Raw genomic sequence first — 15,114 nt, 5'->3', positions numbered from 1 at the left:
TGTCACATCCACTTTCGAAGTCGAAAACGCACAAAACGAAGTGCAATCAGTTATCGCGCAAGATAGTCATGCGAGACAAGGCAGAAAGGGCCTGCGACTGCATGACAAAGCAGAGTAGAAGATCATTAACAACTGCTATACCTCGTATATGAACCAATTGAGAGCTTATTTTCTCATGACGTCACGTGAACACGGGAAACGCCAGGAGAGAATAACGTGCTCGCTCTTTGTATCTTCGGAGGTTGTTTAGGGGCCCTTTGATGTGCCTATACACATAGTACCACCGTCTCAATGCCAACTCACCAGCATTGTTCAGCATTTTCAGGATGTTCTTCGAGCCCCAGTAACCAAATGTGGCGTAGTTCCCCATGCTGAAACAGAAAAAAAAAACGTAGTCGTTTGGCGGATAACAGCCACAGCGCAACAAGCTGTGAGACACCCGTCAGCGCAGTGCGGCTGCAAGACCGGTCAGAGTTTGCTTTCGGGTATACCGTATACCTGCAGCCAAAGTTTATCGTTTTCGCACTTTCACAGGTCCGGAACGCGGTGTAGTAATTAAAAAAAAGCAGATGAGAAAGCTAGGCGTTGATTAAAATACCAACAACAATATTTAATGTTCGGGCTTTTCCTTGCGTCGCTCCCTTCGCGCCATTCAAGGATGAGTGAGAATGCGGAGGTGCCCCCTTGATATTTACAGGGTGTTTCAGCTATATTGCGCAAAGTATTTTTTTTTATTTCTCGCACTTTAAAGAAAAGCCGGAAAAAAATTAAACAAGGCAGCTCGCATAGATGAAATAATCTGAAGTTGTTAAAGAGACGTTACAATTTTTCTATTGAATATTTTCTTTATAGTTACTATTTTACAGGTTAGTTAGGTAACATTTGCTTATATAACCCAGCTTATCGGATTGTCAGTTGTCTTAGTATAGATGAAATATTCCGACGTTTCAGAAAAAGTGCTACAATTTTTTTGCATTGAAGATTTTTCGCTAGAACTACTAATTTTAAAAGTGAATTGAATGTTTGGAAGGTGGCTCCACGACAATACGCGAGTTTTTTTTTTTTTTGTAGTTTTCAAGTTTCCGCGGTTTGTAGTAGGGTGTACAGGCGATGTGCAGGGGCGGGTTACACGCGAGAAAATACGGTATCAATGTAGTCAGCGCCTCATAATCTTCATATGCAGCTGTTTGTAGTCGTCGGGCGCCGCAAGCCCTCAGTTCGCTCTGGCCCCGATGTCGACCTTGTTCTCCGCGTGCTTATCGCAATGCTGTACACATAAGCGACGTCAGACTCATTTTATCCCATGCGACTGCGTTGATTACCACCAGCTTTGCAGAGAACATCAGGGTCTCCCGTTTCAAGACAGCCATCGCGTTAACTAAGGGAGCGGAGAACCGCGGAGAAGCGAACTGCGATCGCGCACCACGGGCCCACGTGTTGACGGGCGCGACGATGAGGAATCATGGGAGAAGGCATCTAATGGCAAGCGGTAGTTTCTACTCGCTCCGCGCGGCGCCCTCCTAATCACAGCGCTCGGGCTCACAAATGCATGCGGGATAGCCCCTTCAACAAGAAAATACCCACCACTTGTGGGGGAAATCAAACTTCTTGAGGCATTTCGCGCTGTCCTATTCCAGATGTTCGATGCATGAAATGTACCGGCTATTGTTCGATGCAGTAGTACATTTCCCTATGCATTGACGTTAAATCATTGTCGTGTTCGAATATAATTCGGTATAAAGGATTTGATCCAACCTAATTCGATGTAGTCTAAATATATCTTATGTATATAAACCCGATTTCGCGTCTTAATCCCTTCGCGTCCTAAACGCGAAGGGATTAGGACCAGATTTTGTAACTTAAGCTCGCAATTCAGATTTATGACACATCAACAGCTACGCGCCAGTCTCATGCAATGCATTTGACAGCGATTGGCTCCTTTCCATGGCTTATGCACGAATGAGTGCAAATATAACCGCAACTGGGATTGTTTGCCACCCAAGTTAGACTGGGACTGCATTTAGCTAAAAACTGCTCGGTTGTAGGGTCATGCACAGCAGTAGGCTGTCGCGGATAAAATCAAACTCAGTCCTCAGACACAACGCTCTTCATTTTACTTTCGAATTTTCTTGGATCCGCTTTGTTACAGTCCCAGAAAGAGCTTTGTTTCAACCCAGATTCCTTATTTAATTTTTTTAAGGCTACGGTGGGTTGAGAAGAGGGTTGTTTTTATGCGGGGCTGCAGTGCTCGTTTCATTCGCAGGGACGAAATACAAAAAAAATTACTGCAGGGCTAGTTACCCCCCCCCCCCGCATTCCTTTTCCCCTGCTCCTTTTTTTCGTGCAAAGTGTACTTCAAAGCAAAAACAATACTCACTAGGCCGTGCTGTCTCTGTAGTAGGATGGTCTGAACGTTCCGAAGGGCACGACTGTGGAACAAAATTAGTAAGCGTCATAGAAAGCCAGTAATGATACGAACAGACAATGAAGCTAGGAAATGCATGTAATCTGTAGTTTCTAGCTGAAGCGTAGCAATTAGGACATAAAGGCGGATTTAAGGCGGACGAAAAAAAGTCACAGTTTCGCCGCAAGGGCGAAGCAATGAATGCGATAGCAAGGAACTAATAGTCTCAGTTGGAACAGCGCTTCTGTTGCAAAGGCGGCCGAAGCAGCGAAGGAAACTAGCGTGCTTCAAGTGTCGAGCTGTGACACCTGATAGTTCGCGCTCATCTTCTGTTTGTTCGTTTGGCGGCGTCCCTGAGCTCGAGTGACATTCGTACGCGCCGTAACATGAGCGCGGACATCACGGTGAAAGCGTGAAACATTCCTCTACCCCTCGCCACGAGAAAACCGCGCGAGCAGACAGCGGAAGAGCAAGCTTCTCCCATGCGCAAATATAAGAAGAAGCGAGCGAGCTCGCCGACGACTTTTAAATGCGCCCGTCGGGATCCTAGCGCCACCTCGCTGGTAATGAAGAAACGCTTATTATCGCCTGCTGTCTCAGAGTCCGTCCAGCGCTAAATGGTGTGTATATAACGCTCGCCGTTAGCTACGTGGAGGACCTGCGTTTCGTGGCGTAGTGGACAGCGCCGCTCGCTGCGCATCAAGAGGTCCCTGGTTCGATTCCGCGCTTCGGAAGCATTTTTCTGAGTTATTTTTCTTTGGGGCCTTTATATATATATACATACTTATACATATACGGTGCATGACGGCGGCGACGGCGACGGCGACGGCAAAATCCAGCCGAGACTGTCCATATAATTGCTATCGCAATAAAAAAAACCAGACTCTCCATCCGCGGAGACCGAACCCATGGCCTTCGAACTTGCGTTATCTCACTAAGTCACAAGTGACAGAGGTTTTTGCGTTAACTTTTTCAGTACTGCGTTGCATGAAGACGGCTTATTGCAAGAACGTTTATCCGAGGATGGAGCGCAATGTTCTGAAACATTGTGGAGAGGAACGTGTGAGGCCTTCTCGCTCATTTTCAACGGCCCGGTTACAACACATGTCCAGAATTAAATACGCGAAATGTTCCTGTTGACTGAGTGTTCGTCACAAATTCTTGATGCCCGCCGCCGTACGTACTGAGGGCATGACGAGGAGACGTCGACGAGAAGCCGGTGACGTAATCGACATTGACGCAGTGATTAAGCCACCGCATAAAGTGTTTGTCTTTCACAGGAGTCGGACGACAAATTTTAAATTTATGATAACGGGAGCCTTGAAGCACCCCGTGCTGGTATAGTGCACGACCGCTTTGGACTCTGAGCACCGCTCACCCCTCTCTCAATTCAGAACTAAGTCACCCAATAAAACCAACGCCAAAAGACGCAACAGTCGCGTCCCCGATAAGAACCACGACAACGTGACCGTTTTCCCCTCGTCGATGTTCTAGCATGAGCTAGCGTATATACAAAGACGCTGTCTATGGTTCCAAATCCTGCGTGCGTACACATCAGGTTTGTTCCGTAGTCGTAGGCACCGACGTCGTCGCTGTACATCATGGGGAACCTGGACACAAGAGAAGAGAACACGACTTCACGATTGAGCAATTCGGCGGAGCATCGCGGTTATATGTCATTCACGGCCTGGATTATGTCTGTCACAACGCGCACAAAATCGAAGTACATTGCAGCGCAAATTTTATACGTGTAGCATATTACCTTACAAGGACAAAAGAGAGACAAAACAAACAAAGAGAAAGGTGGGACAAAAGGCAGTAGTGCCGGTGTGTTGTCTTGTAGTGCACACTGGCGTAAATCATTGTGTGTGGGGGACGGTCCTAGCAAGGAGGAGCACTCCTGCAAGGGGTGTCCCTCCTGCTGCAAGGGGATACCCCTTGATATTTCAAACATATTTAATTTGATTGAGCGCTAAGTATAGCGCACTCTCTGTAACTCAGAATTCTGACTTTTCGTTTCAAAAGTCACTGTAGAGCACGAGCTTTTTGAAATGCTACGAGAAATGCTATGTTTGATTATGCTGGATTTTAAGATGCAAAGTAAATTCCGGATCATTGATCTTGATTTCTTCATGTCGACGATAAGGCGGAAGCCACTGACAATAAAGTATAAATCAGATTGCTCGATTATGGTCGTGTTATATTAAAAATAATGTTCGTTCTTGTTATTTTATGTCGAACTGCAATTTTAATTTTTATGTACTTAAAAATAAAACCTATATTTATAAAAACAAATTTCCGCCATAACAAGATGCGTCCCCCCTTGTGGTTTTTCTGGATTTACGCCACTGGTAGTGCATCACGTCGGCTCCATTGTCGCGGTGTGTAGACGAAGCGTGTAGACGTCCTCCTTGCCTAAACCAAGAGATACGATGAAGTTAAGTATCTGCAAACCAGTGGTCTCGTCCTTTCCCAAAGCAAGCAAAACCGAGCTATCACTAAATAGACGTTGTTTAACCGCGTTTAACCACGGCAATTTTTGAATTCACTGCCGGATGTCCACATCACGTGGTCTATATAGACCACGCCAGCACATACGTGCTGGTAAGTACGGCCGCCTCCGGTGAGGCGGAAAGGTTTTGCCCTACCCCCGTGGCGAAAATGGCCCTACACCGATCGGTCTCACCGCCTGGTTTTCCGCCCGCTCAGGCAGCGCAGCGAGCGGATTTTGTCGCTTTCGCCTGCTTCCGGGCTCTAGTGTGAACGTGCCTTTAGTGCTGCTTTTAAAGGAGACGATTTGAACATATCTGTGCTTTCAGTCTAGAAATGTTGCTGAACCAGCGATTAGCAGTAGGTTGTGCAGATACCTTAAAAGAAACGGCATTGCTGCAAACCAGAAGTAAAAGCAGCACACGTCCTGTGTTCTATTGTAATCGTGTTTTTGTTATCAAGCCTTACACTGGATGTAATGATGCTCCAACTAGCCAAACAGCAAGTACCACTAAAGGTGAGCACACTCAACATGTTCTTACTTACAAGCGTTTAATTTGGTTAATAACGGCATAGTACTTGTAAAGCTACAGCATTACTGTATCAGAGGCATTGATTTACAACAATCGTTTAGTTAGCTTATTAAGCGACGGCATTGCAGTTACACCGACGACGTTGCTTCAGACATAGGAGTGGTTACAATGGTTTCCCTATTCGTCCCCCCACCCCCCACACACACATCAAGGATCTGCTTTCGTGCACAGGTTACGTTTGCTTTATATTAACGATATAATCAACATACCTATCACAAGTGACATCACATTGATTGCAGCCGATGGCAATGTATTTTTCGCTGGGCAGAAACTGTTTAGTAAATGAACAGCCAACAAACGGCTTGAGGAGTTGTCGCTCTTGAACTGAATGCACTTGAACTGAATGATAGTCTTAATACACATGACATAATATTCATGACCTTTAAAAAATTCAATCTTCAGTCATCAATTTTAGATAGTGGCATATCACTTATTGAGGAAGAATTGTCTATGTTTCCAGGTATAGCTGTCTAAACGCACTGACTCGGGGCGCTCCATACCGACCACGCAAGATCTGAAATAGTGCATTCGACCAGCCTCTCACAAGTTTCAAGATACAGAGCCTTTTACTGAGAAGTTGCAGCTTTATTTTTACTGTGAAGTTGCAGCCCTTATTCATTTACATTGCCCTTGTGGTGTACCACTGCGTATACTAACCTATCTACGGAAACAATTATTTTAAAAGAAAAAAAAAAGCATATCGAGAAGTTGTAAATGTATAATAGCCGTACAAAGTGATTAGAACAAGCGACCATTGGCAGGAACTGTCACTTATGCAAATCTTTTTCTGCGGGGACTACACATAAAATACAAAATGAGTTCTCTATTCGGTCAGTTAAACATACTGAACATTTATCAGCTTTATCAAGAAAGGTTAGCCTTCCATATCAGGAATTTTCTCGGATATTAAATGCGTCATTTCAACGGAAGAAGCACCAAAGCAGACGTAAAATTTTGGGCACCTACACCAGCAGGTCAAGAGGGCCTGCAAGAACAATGATTTCCAGATGCTTGCTTTATCAAACAGCTAACTTACTTGAATACGTATCCAACTGTCCCTGACTTGGCATTCGAGTGCGTTTCGCTTGCGCTACATTCATCGTCGCTTTACAACGTAAGGAGCCTGGATTTGTACTGGTGGCACATTTCTTTCCAGATAACCCTGCTTCGGCAATTTCCGCAACTATTTTTTGCACATGCTCATGTTACGTTTGCTGTCCTACACTCTAAGAAAAAAAAAAGAGTATGTGTGATTCCTTTCGGGTTGTCCTGACTTCCATATTTAAACTTTTTTAGCGCGCACAAAAGACAAGCACAAGAAAGAGACACACGAGTCCTTGCCTTTTGTGCGCGCTAAAAAAGTTTAAATATGGATACATACCAACTTGCCCAGTTATCAGTCTTACTGTAGTCCTGACTTGCCACGTATATGACTCTCTTTAAAGAGGCACGTTAACTCTCTTATGGGTGCCACGGCTGTCCGAAGAGAGCATAATGACCCCCCAAAAAGAGTTGACGTGCCTCTTAAAGAGAGTCAAATACGTGGCAAGCCAGAACTCTCCAAAAAGAGTCAAATGACTTTTTTTTTCTTAGATTAAATACTGTTGTTTACTATTAATTAGAGTGCACATCTTTTACCCTTATTTACTCATAAACGCTCATTAAATGCCAATGCTCGCTCTAATTCTTGACAGGCGTCGGTCAGGCGCGAAACACACCTTCACTCTTGCTCGACCTTGTTTCATTCCCTCGCAAATGGGTCGAAGTTAAACTTCAACAATACGCATAGCTAATAAAAGGGGTCATGAATCAACCGCCGGGCTTGGTGAGAAAACACATCCTGCGGATTGGAGACACTGCTATGAACATATCAGCCAAATCTCGCTGTTGTGCGCGGCAGAGGAGCGCTTACAAGAGAAGGGCGAAGTTGCCATTTTTATCAGGCGCGCTCTTTTCATACGGAGGCCCGCCATCACTCGCTTCGGAGGTGCCGGCGCTCGCTGTTTGTCGACGAACAGCGGGTAGCATGCTAGAGCGGCGTTTGGATCAGAATGCGCTTCTTGCCACGAGGTGCCGTCACGTGCCGGCGCAGCGTTCCATAGTATGATAACATTACACAGTGAGCCACACTCGCGCGCGAAAAATAACGGTAGAGAGCGATCGCGTTTCATCACGCACACTCAACGCGCGCCACACCTCCTTGTGTAGCTTCCAGCGCGCTCGTCGGGACGAGAGAAAGCGCATGACAAACTCCGCTTCCTCCGCTCGTTCTTGGCGGATTCAACAAAATTTTGCGGCAGTCGACTGGTGCAGCAATAAACGCCGATACTGAGGTAATTCGATGATTACCTGGAAAAGTGGTTCATGACTTTTTAAGAGCTTCGGAGCTAAAAATCATCGGCGAAAAACGACACCTCTCGAGTGTTCACCGAAAGATCGAGCTATGACTTCACTGCGGCTAAGCGTGCAGAAATAGAAAATATTTTAGGGACCGAAGCGAATCGTCACGCGTATAGCTTCCCCATTCTCTAAAATATCGTGCGTATCTATTCGCGCAGTGAATATACAGGCGGCGTGCTCGAACCCTCGTCTTTGAGTTGGACTCAAGAAGGATAGAAAACTTACCGTTCGATGTAACCATCTTTCAGATCTGCAGCCGCGCTCTGCCAGTAATACGCAAAATTTTGTTTTCTGTTCACAAAGTACGTGCTTAGTGAGAAGTCATCGACGATAGCAAGTTTCTGGGAGAGAGAGAGGAGAGGAAGGAAGCGAATGTGCGATGAGCTGGAGTATATGCACGCTGAACACGCTATTTTTTTTCAAGGTCCCCAAACCACCCCTAGTTGAAAGATGAGAGAGTAGTTTGTTCGTTGCGTTCACTACCATTCCTACAAGCGCAATCACCTCCTCGCCACTTATATCTTCATAAAACACGTGGGCAATTTGAGCACTAAGCGCTGAGCCTATCAGTATTTCGCGCTTTTCGGCTACACGCTGTTGTCTCGCCTTGTAGAGCCGAAAACGCAAAAAAAAAAAAAACGAAGTGAAAGAATTCGATCGCACTCAACAGCCATGCGAGACAATGCAGCACAGGCGTGCAACTGCGTGGCACAGCAGGGTAGGAGACAATTCACAACTGATATGCCTCGTATATGGACCAATCGGGAGCTTGTTTCCTCACGACGTCACGTGAACAGACCGCTGACGTCATGAATTGGGCCGAAAGGACGGAAAACGCCAGGAGAGAATAACCTGCTCGCTCTTTGTATTTTGAGAGGTTGTTTAGTGGTCATTTAATGTTATTACGCAATTATGCGATTCCATACATTGCCCCAACGTCTGATATAAGAACCACGCAACCGATAACGCCAACTCACCGTTTCACATTCAAATGCGTAACCTCGGCAAAATGCATATGGCCTTTCTTTATGATTTCGTTAATTCTTTTTACTTACGCTTGCATTCTTTATGTATTTTACTTTGCACTACCTACACATGTACAAAATGTATCTGTTGATTTTTTTGGCTATATTTTTTTCGTATAATACATTCAACTATTTCATTTGTTTTTGCCTCTACAATTATTGTTAAATAATATTCTAATATGTTCAAAAAGTTGTGTACGCTTTCAGCCGTTCCATCCCGTACGATAATATGTATTCATAATGCATGATCATTTATTATTATTGTGATTCCCCCTTACCCAATGCCTCTGTCGAGGCCTGTGAGGATTTTTTAAATAAATAAATTAGTAAATAACTCAATAAATAAATAACCGAAAAAAATAGTGTGTAATACGCGAGAGAAATGAACTTGTTGGACTGTATACACAGAAGAAATGGAGAAGACTAATTCTTGACTTTGGTGTCTGGTAGAGCCTCTTACAGGGTTAGGTGTGGATTCCCTGTACATTATATCCAATACTAAAGAAACTGACAAACGTCTTCACGCACCACGGTAATCATGGGTAGTCCTTGTTCTAGCTTAGAAACATTTCGTATATGAAATCTTTGAAATCATTTTGAAATTGTGTGGTAGAGTGTGCCCGCGAAAAGCGACTCTTTCCTATCATCAAGAAACTTTACCGATCGAAACGAACTGCACTGAACAAACGGGGAACAACAGGACATAGACTTAGTCCATCTCTGTTCTGTTGTACGCCCCGCCCCTCGACAAGCGTTCAAGGTTGGGTAGTTGGCTTGTCGTATATTTGAACTGGTGCAGCGCACCATGGGAAAAAGATTAAACGGCTGAGCCGGCCAGATGAAAGGACAGAGCGCTAACTTCCGACTTGTTTTTTATTGGCAAATTGCATCGAATATATTCTTGCGCAGGCACACAAACGCGCACCCGAGCGTCACGCCAAGAATATATTTCATGTAATTTGCCAATAAAAGCCAGTTGGATATTAGCGCTATGTCCTTTCGTCTGGCGAGCTCGGCCGTTTATATTTTCCCGTGGTGCGCTGTACCAGTTCAAGTAGGCTATCTCTCGTTTTTTTTTTAAATAAAAATCGAGCCCGGACATCCCGTGAGGCAATCAAGTGTTCTACCACAGAGCCACGCCCGCACTTGAAACACCTGCGGAAAAACAGCCCTGTAGAGGCCATAGAGTTTCCTACAATACTTACTAGAGGGAACTCTGGCGCTAGTGTCTATGGGAGCTGCAACGCATAGCGCTTCAGCCAGCATGGGATTGATGGGTAGTACACGGATTTGTCAAAACTTCGTTCGGCTCCGCGTCGCCTGCATCCGCTTTGTCGCAATACGAAGTTCAGCAAAAGTCAGCAGTTACACTTCACTTTAACCTTTTTAGCCTCGCCAATTCAAATCTGGCCACGAAGTTCACAACGATCCATTCGTTTATCCGAAAAAAAAAACCAAACCACAGCAATAAACAAAGCCACGAGTGCGTTCGAAGCCCGCAAGTACGAAGACTAGGCAAATCCGTGTACTACCCATCATTTCCACGGTGGCTGAACGATCGCAGCGCCAGAGTCCCCTCTAGTTAATTTTAGGAAACTCTACGGTGGAGGTGCCATGTCAGGGTAGAAGTGACGTTAACAAACGTAATATTGCTTGGCAGAAGGGAAGAATCAAATCAGGAAGCGCACCATCTGAACTGCGTAACGAGCGAGCGCTTTAAAGCGCGCTAGTCATTACAAAAGGGATCAACTCATGCATAATAATCATCATCAACATCATGAGCACAGTGTGCAGCTACACAGGTGCGCTTATTGCCTTGCGGACGCGCGCAGTGGGTACTTCGCAAATGAGCTTGAAGTAGGCGCCCTAGGAGCGTTCATAACGCGCACAGGCATTCCTTCCCTCACGGCACGGTTGAGGTGTTCAGAGTGAAAGCGAATGAGAAGGCGATGCGAATGGGGCTCGATAACGCTATCCCGTTTCACTCTTAAAGGGGCCCTGCAATACTTTTTCAGCATGGTCAGAAAACGCTGCCGATCGGTAGTCGAGGCTCCTGAGAGCACGCGAGTCAAACATTATAGCGCAGCACGCGGCTCGGAATCTACAATTAATTCTCAAAGTCAGCTAGAAATCGTCCACTCTTCTTTCTACAAATGATGTAATATACCCCAATGACCGCGCGATATACCCAAATGTCACAGATTAGTGAGTGGGCGCGACCCCCCCGCGCCTCCTCGGAGGACACGGGGATTTTTTCCCCGACAGGACGAACGATCCCCCGGCGGTGGGGTATATAGCGAAATTTCGTGCTCTTGTTTGGCCACATTGTTGCACTTTCTCCTGCAAAGAGCGGCAGTGGGTGTCCAGTTAGAGTAGTCCAGTCTGCAGCTCGTCGTCAGCACCTGGTGAAACGGGCGGTACAAGCCACCAGAGTAGTCTGGTAACACTGGTCTCCCCCTCCGTTCGCCTCGTCCGTGTGAGTGGGGGACATTTGTGGGGAAATCTCCTCGCGAGTTGACGTCACTGTAGGCTCCGCCTTTATCCCCCGAGGATTTCTCCCCCGTGTGAATACCTCTTTATAAACGAACATGGCGCAAAGCCGTGCTTTGAACGCTACCACAAGGATGGTAGCTTCATCTAGTTTGTAATTAACTTTCAAGGAATAGTACATTTTGTTCACGGGAAGTAAAATACTTTCTGGAGTTGCAGAAAGTTCTTTAGGAATACCCCTCAAGTGCTCCAGGTATGGGGTATTACCAGGCCCGCAGCCAGGGGGGGGGGGTGGAGGTCTAGGGCACCCCCCTCCCTATATTCTGATGGGGGGGGGATACCGAAAATAACGAAAATATGCGTTTCTCAAGGCCTTCAGCAAGTGGGTCCCTCCGCAAAAATTCCTGGCTACGGGCCTGCGTATTATATGATGGCGCGAAATATGATAAATAAAAGCATGATTATAAGGCGTAAACGTTTTCGCAAGTTTTTTTTTTCCGTCTTCAACATCTTACTGAAGCATTTCACGTCATAAAAATTGACAATTTTAGAACAATTTTTCGTAATTTAATCGGCACTTAAGGGGTTAAACTACCTTGGTGGGACCCGTCTTGTGGTGCCACAGCGGCATTAAGTTATACAGCTCCCGCTGTTTTCTGGGCAAGCAATGGGCCGCACTTTTTTTTTATTGAACGGCCGTTGTTCAACGGAGGAAAGCAGGGGAGAGAGAAAGGGGCTGTCAAGCAACACACAAAACCCAAAGAGAGTTAAGACGCAATGATACAATAAAAAGTGAATGACCCTTAAGCTTCGCCTTTAGGAGTGGAACGCTAAGGCAATACGCGCACCGGCGTAACGGCATGCCCTGCGTAACGGCATGCCCATCATGATCAGCCGATCATGATTGGCATCCCGATCATGTGGCTGATCATGCCGATCATGATCGCAGAAGGGTTGTTATCTGGGTCGAGTGGTACATCTTCTTGAGGGTAGGAACCAGCCCGAAGACGAAGCGCAGAGGCGAGAACTTGCACGCACACGACTGAACTAACAAGTGCGCTTTATTGAAAAACGGTCATCTCCTAAGAAAACCAGACGGGCTGCGCAGCTGAAAGCGTAACGTCAAACAATATTTGTATCAAGATAGAACACGTGGCTAGCGCCACTGTGATAGGTAGCTTAATTAGCTCCTTCTGCAACAGTGAGATAGATGGTGCGCTTATGAAATCATCCCCTTTCATGCTAATGTGATAGGCTTGATAGGCAACTGCAAACAAAGGTAGACCTACTTACCGAGGTCATATTAGTAACCTTATCAACATTTTGTTTGTCTGACGTGTTCGGGTAGAATGCCATGTAATCCAACTGTTGCATCTAAAAAGAGGAAACATTCAACATCAAATCATCGCCGCTGCCGGACACGTCTGACATGAATGCAGCACACGATACATTTACAGATGCTGCGATGCGACAAATCTACTGGGCCCATATTCTGGATCATAGCGGTGTCTCGTAAACTACCGTATTTACTCGAATCTAGGCTGCCCTCGATTGTAGGCCGACCCCCAAAATTCGCAAGGCCAAACACGACGCCCCCGCGCATGCGCTTACCCCTAGCGGAAAAGTCGCGAAACATATAATCTCGGAGGCTTTGCTTCTGGCAATACCGGTTGTCCCGGCCCCTACCAAACCCCTACCAAAACGGCAGAGGCTACGTATTTTAACTTTTGCCTGCAAGCACAGCAACGGGAGATACAGCGGCACAAATCTTTAACTAGCGTGCACGAGCGGCAACTTTTCTGTGCGGCAGCGACATATGACGGAGCCAAGTTCGCAACACGGCGTAGGTACACGCATGCCCAAAAAACGCGTTCAACTGAGCCCATCGTCTGCTGGCTATTCTTCTTTAAGGACGTCACCCCATATCAGCTCACTTCACACGAGGAGTCACCGTGAGTAGGCGAATGGTTTTGCTCGAATTTTATGTTCCGAAGATAGAAGTTGCAGCAAGCCCAATCGAGGAAATAAAATTTAGAGATACGCCAAACGCCCCCGCTCATGAGATAGGCTGAATATGGTTCGTATGAAGAATGCTAATGTGGGTCGACGTCCTTAAAGGGGAACCAAAGGCAAATAATTTATGCCAGAGTGAAAGTTCAATGTATGACAACGTCTAAAACGGCAATATTATCAACAGCAGTGCCCTGCTTACCGAGAAATTAAGCTAAATGTATCACACGATAAGCGGCACGAGCGGGACATTTTGGAAGTGATACCGATGACGTAAGAGAGTCCGACTACAATTAATCACTCGTAATCAAACTAGCTGCAATAAAAAATGAACCTTCCGTGCATTAAGAGACGTAATAAAATGCTGTTTGGTCGTTTCTGTTTGATTCATGGAAAAAAGAACCTCCTTGGCGTTGCCATGGGGAACGGCGCGCATGGTTCAAAGCTTCCGTTTTCGCCGAACTGCGCTTCGCCCGGCTCCCTGCTTCGCTCACGCGGTCGCGTCTCAGTGGTAGTTTCGGTGTCGCGTACTACCGCGTGTGTTTTGCGCGCTCGTGAAAGTCGCTCTGACAGAAAGTTCGACAAAATGCCGCATGCATGTGATGTTGCCGGAAGCCCGAATGGTGCACGCCACCAGTGCACGCCGCCGCGCAGTAAAGGCGGGCAACGTTGGGCATGGCAACAATGACGTGAGAAAGACTGCAAGTGCGCTAACGCGATGAGGACCACTAAAACGTGATTTTATTTCAAAATAAGCACTTCCTTCGCACAAAAGTAGCACTACGAGGTTTCTGAACCGCTATTTCAACAATGAACGTCGACTTAATATTTGCCCTTAGTTTCCCTTTAAGAAGGAACAGCCCAGCAGACGATGGGCCCAGCTGAGAGCGCTTTGTGGGCATGCACTCAAGCTCGCCCTGTTTGCAACTTGGCTCCGTCATGTGGCGCTGACGCACAGAAACGTCGCCGCTCACGCATGCTAGTTAAAGATTTGATCGGCTGTACGCTGCACTTTCGTCACGTAACGCAGTGGAGCTCGTCAAAGCGCTCGGCAAACATTCCACATACTCACCTTTGTATACAAGTTCGCTCGAGACTTTTCGCTGGAAGCAGCTGACAGGGCGTACGAGTGGACAAAGGCGTCGAGTAGCAAAGACAAGTACTTCATGCCGAGACTAAAAGCCTGCGAAGCAAAGGTACGCGAATGCGAGACGTGTCACTGCAGCTTGGCGCCACCATTCAAGCGATGAGTTACGATTCGCGTACTCCATCACACACAAGCGAAACGCAAACAGCGGAGGTGGTCGTGACCCTGGGTCCTTTGACTCCTTTCGGGGAGTCTTGACTTGCCACGTATATGACTCTCTTAAGGAGACACGTTAACTCCCTTTTGAGATCACTATACTCTCTTCGGAGAGTCGTTTGACCCACAAGAGAGTTAACGTGCCTCTTTAAAGGGTCACAAAATTTCGCGGCCGAGATGGCCTGCGGGATCGTTTCCCGTGAACATGCGTATATCATCTGCAACATATCAACAGCGAATATAGCTTGGAAGGTATTTTAATTGAATTTTGAAGTTTGCGTGAGCGATCGACACCCTCGCACTACTGACACCCTCAAAGGTGACCCTCGGTGACCCCCTACTTCCCTCACGAGACCACGCTGCAACAAGTTATGACCGCCATGTTTCTTTTGTTTTTTT

General features: G+C 46.4%; 1 protein-coding gene across 1 annotated transcript in view; it reads right to left on the bottom strand.

Moving 5' to 3' along the window:
- The window catches only part of LOC119389731 (uncharacterized), a 63,419-nt gene that overhangs the window by 15,614 nt on the left and 32,691 nt on the right, over positions 1-15,114 (bottom strand). Inside the window, exons 12-17 of the mRNA XM_037657103.2 lie at positions 14,485-14,595; positions 12,696-12,776; positions 8,113-8,228; positions 3,956-4,014; positions 2,378-2,429; positions 304-371 (exon numbers count right to left, since the gene is read on the bottom strand). Of these exons, the coding sequence (XP_037513031.1) occupies positions 304-371; positions 2,378-2,429; positions 3,956-4,014; positions 8,113-8,228; positions 12,696-12,776; positions 14,485-14,595 (487 nt within the window). The remainder of the gene's footprint in view (positions 1-303; positions 372-2,377; positions 2,430-3,955; positions 4,015-8,112; positions 8,229-12,695; positions 12,777-14,484; positions 14,596-15,114) is intronic.

This window comes from Rhipicephalus sanguineus, chromosome 4 (genome assembly GCF_013339695.2).
Source record: "Rhipicephalus sanguineus isolate Rsan-2018 chromosome 4, BIME_Rsan_1.4, whole genome shotgun sequence".
In the NCBI taxonomy this organism is placed as follows: domain Eukaryota; kingdom Metazoa; phylum Arthropoda; class Arachnida; order Ixodida; family Ixodidae; genus Rhipicephalus; species Rhipicephalus sanguineus.
The sequence above is the reverse complement of the archived record's forward strand: the minus strand, read 5'-3'. Positions and strand labels throughout refer to the sequence as shown.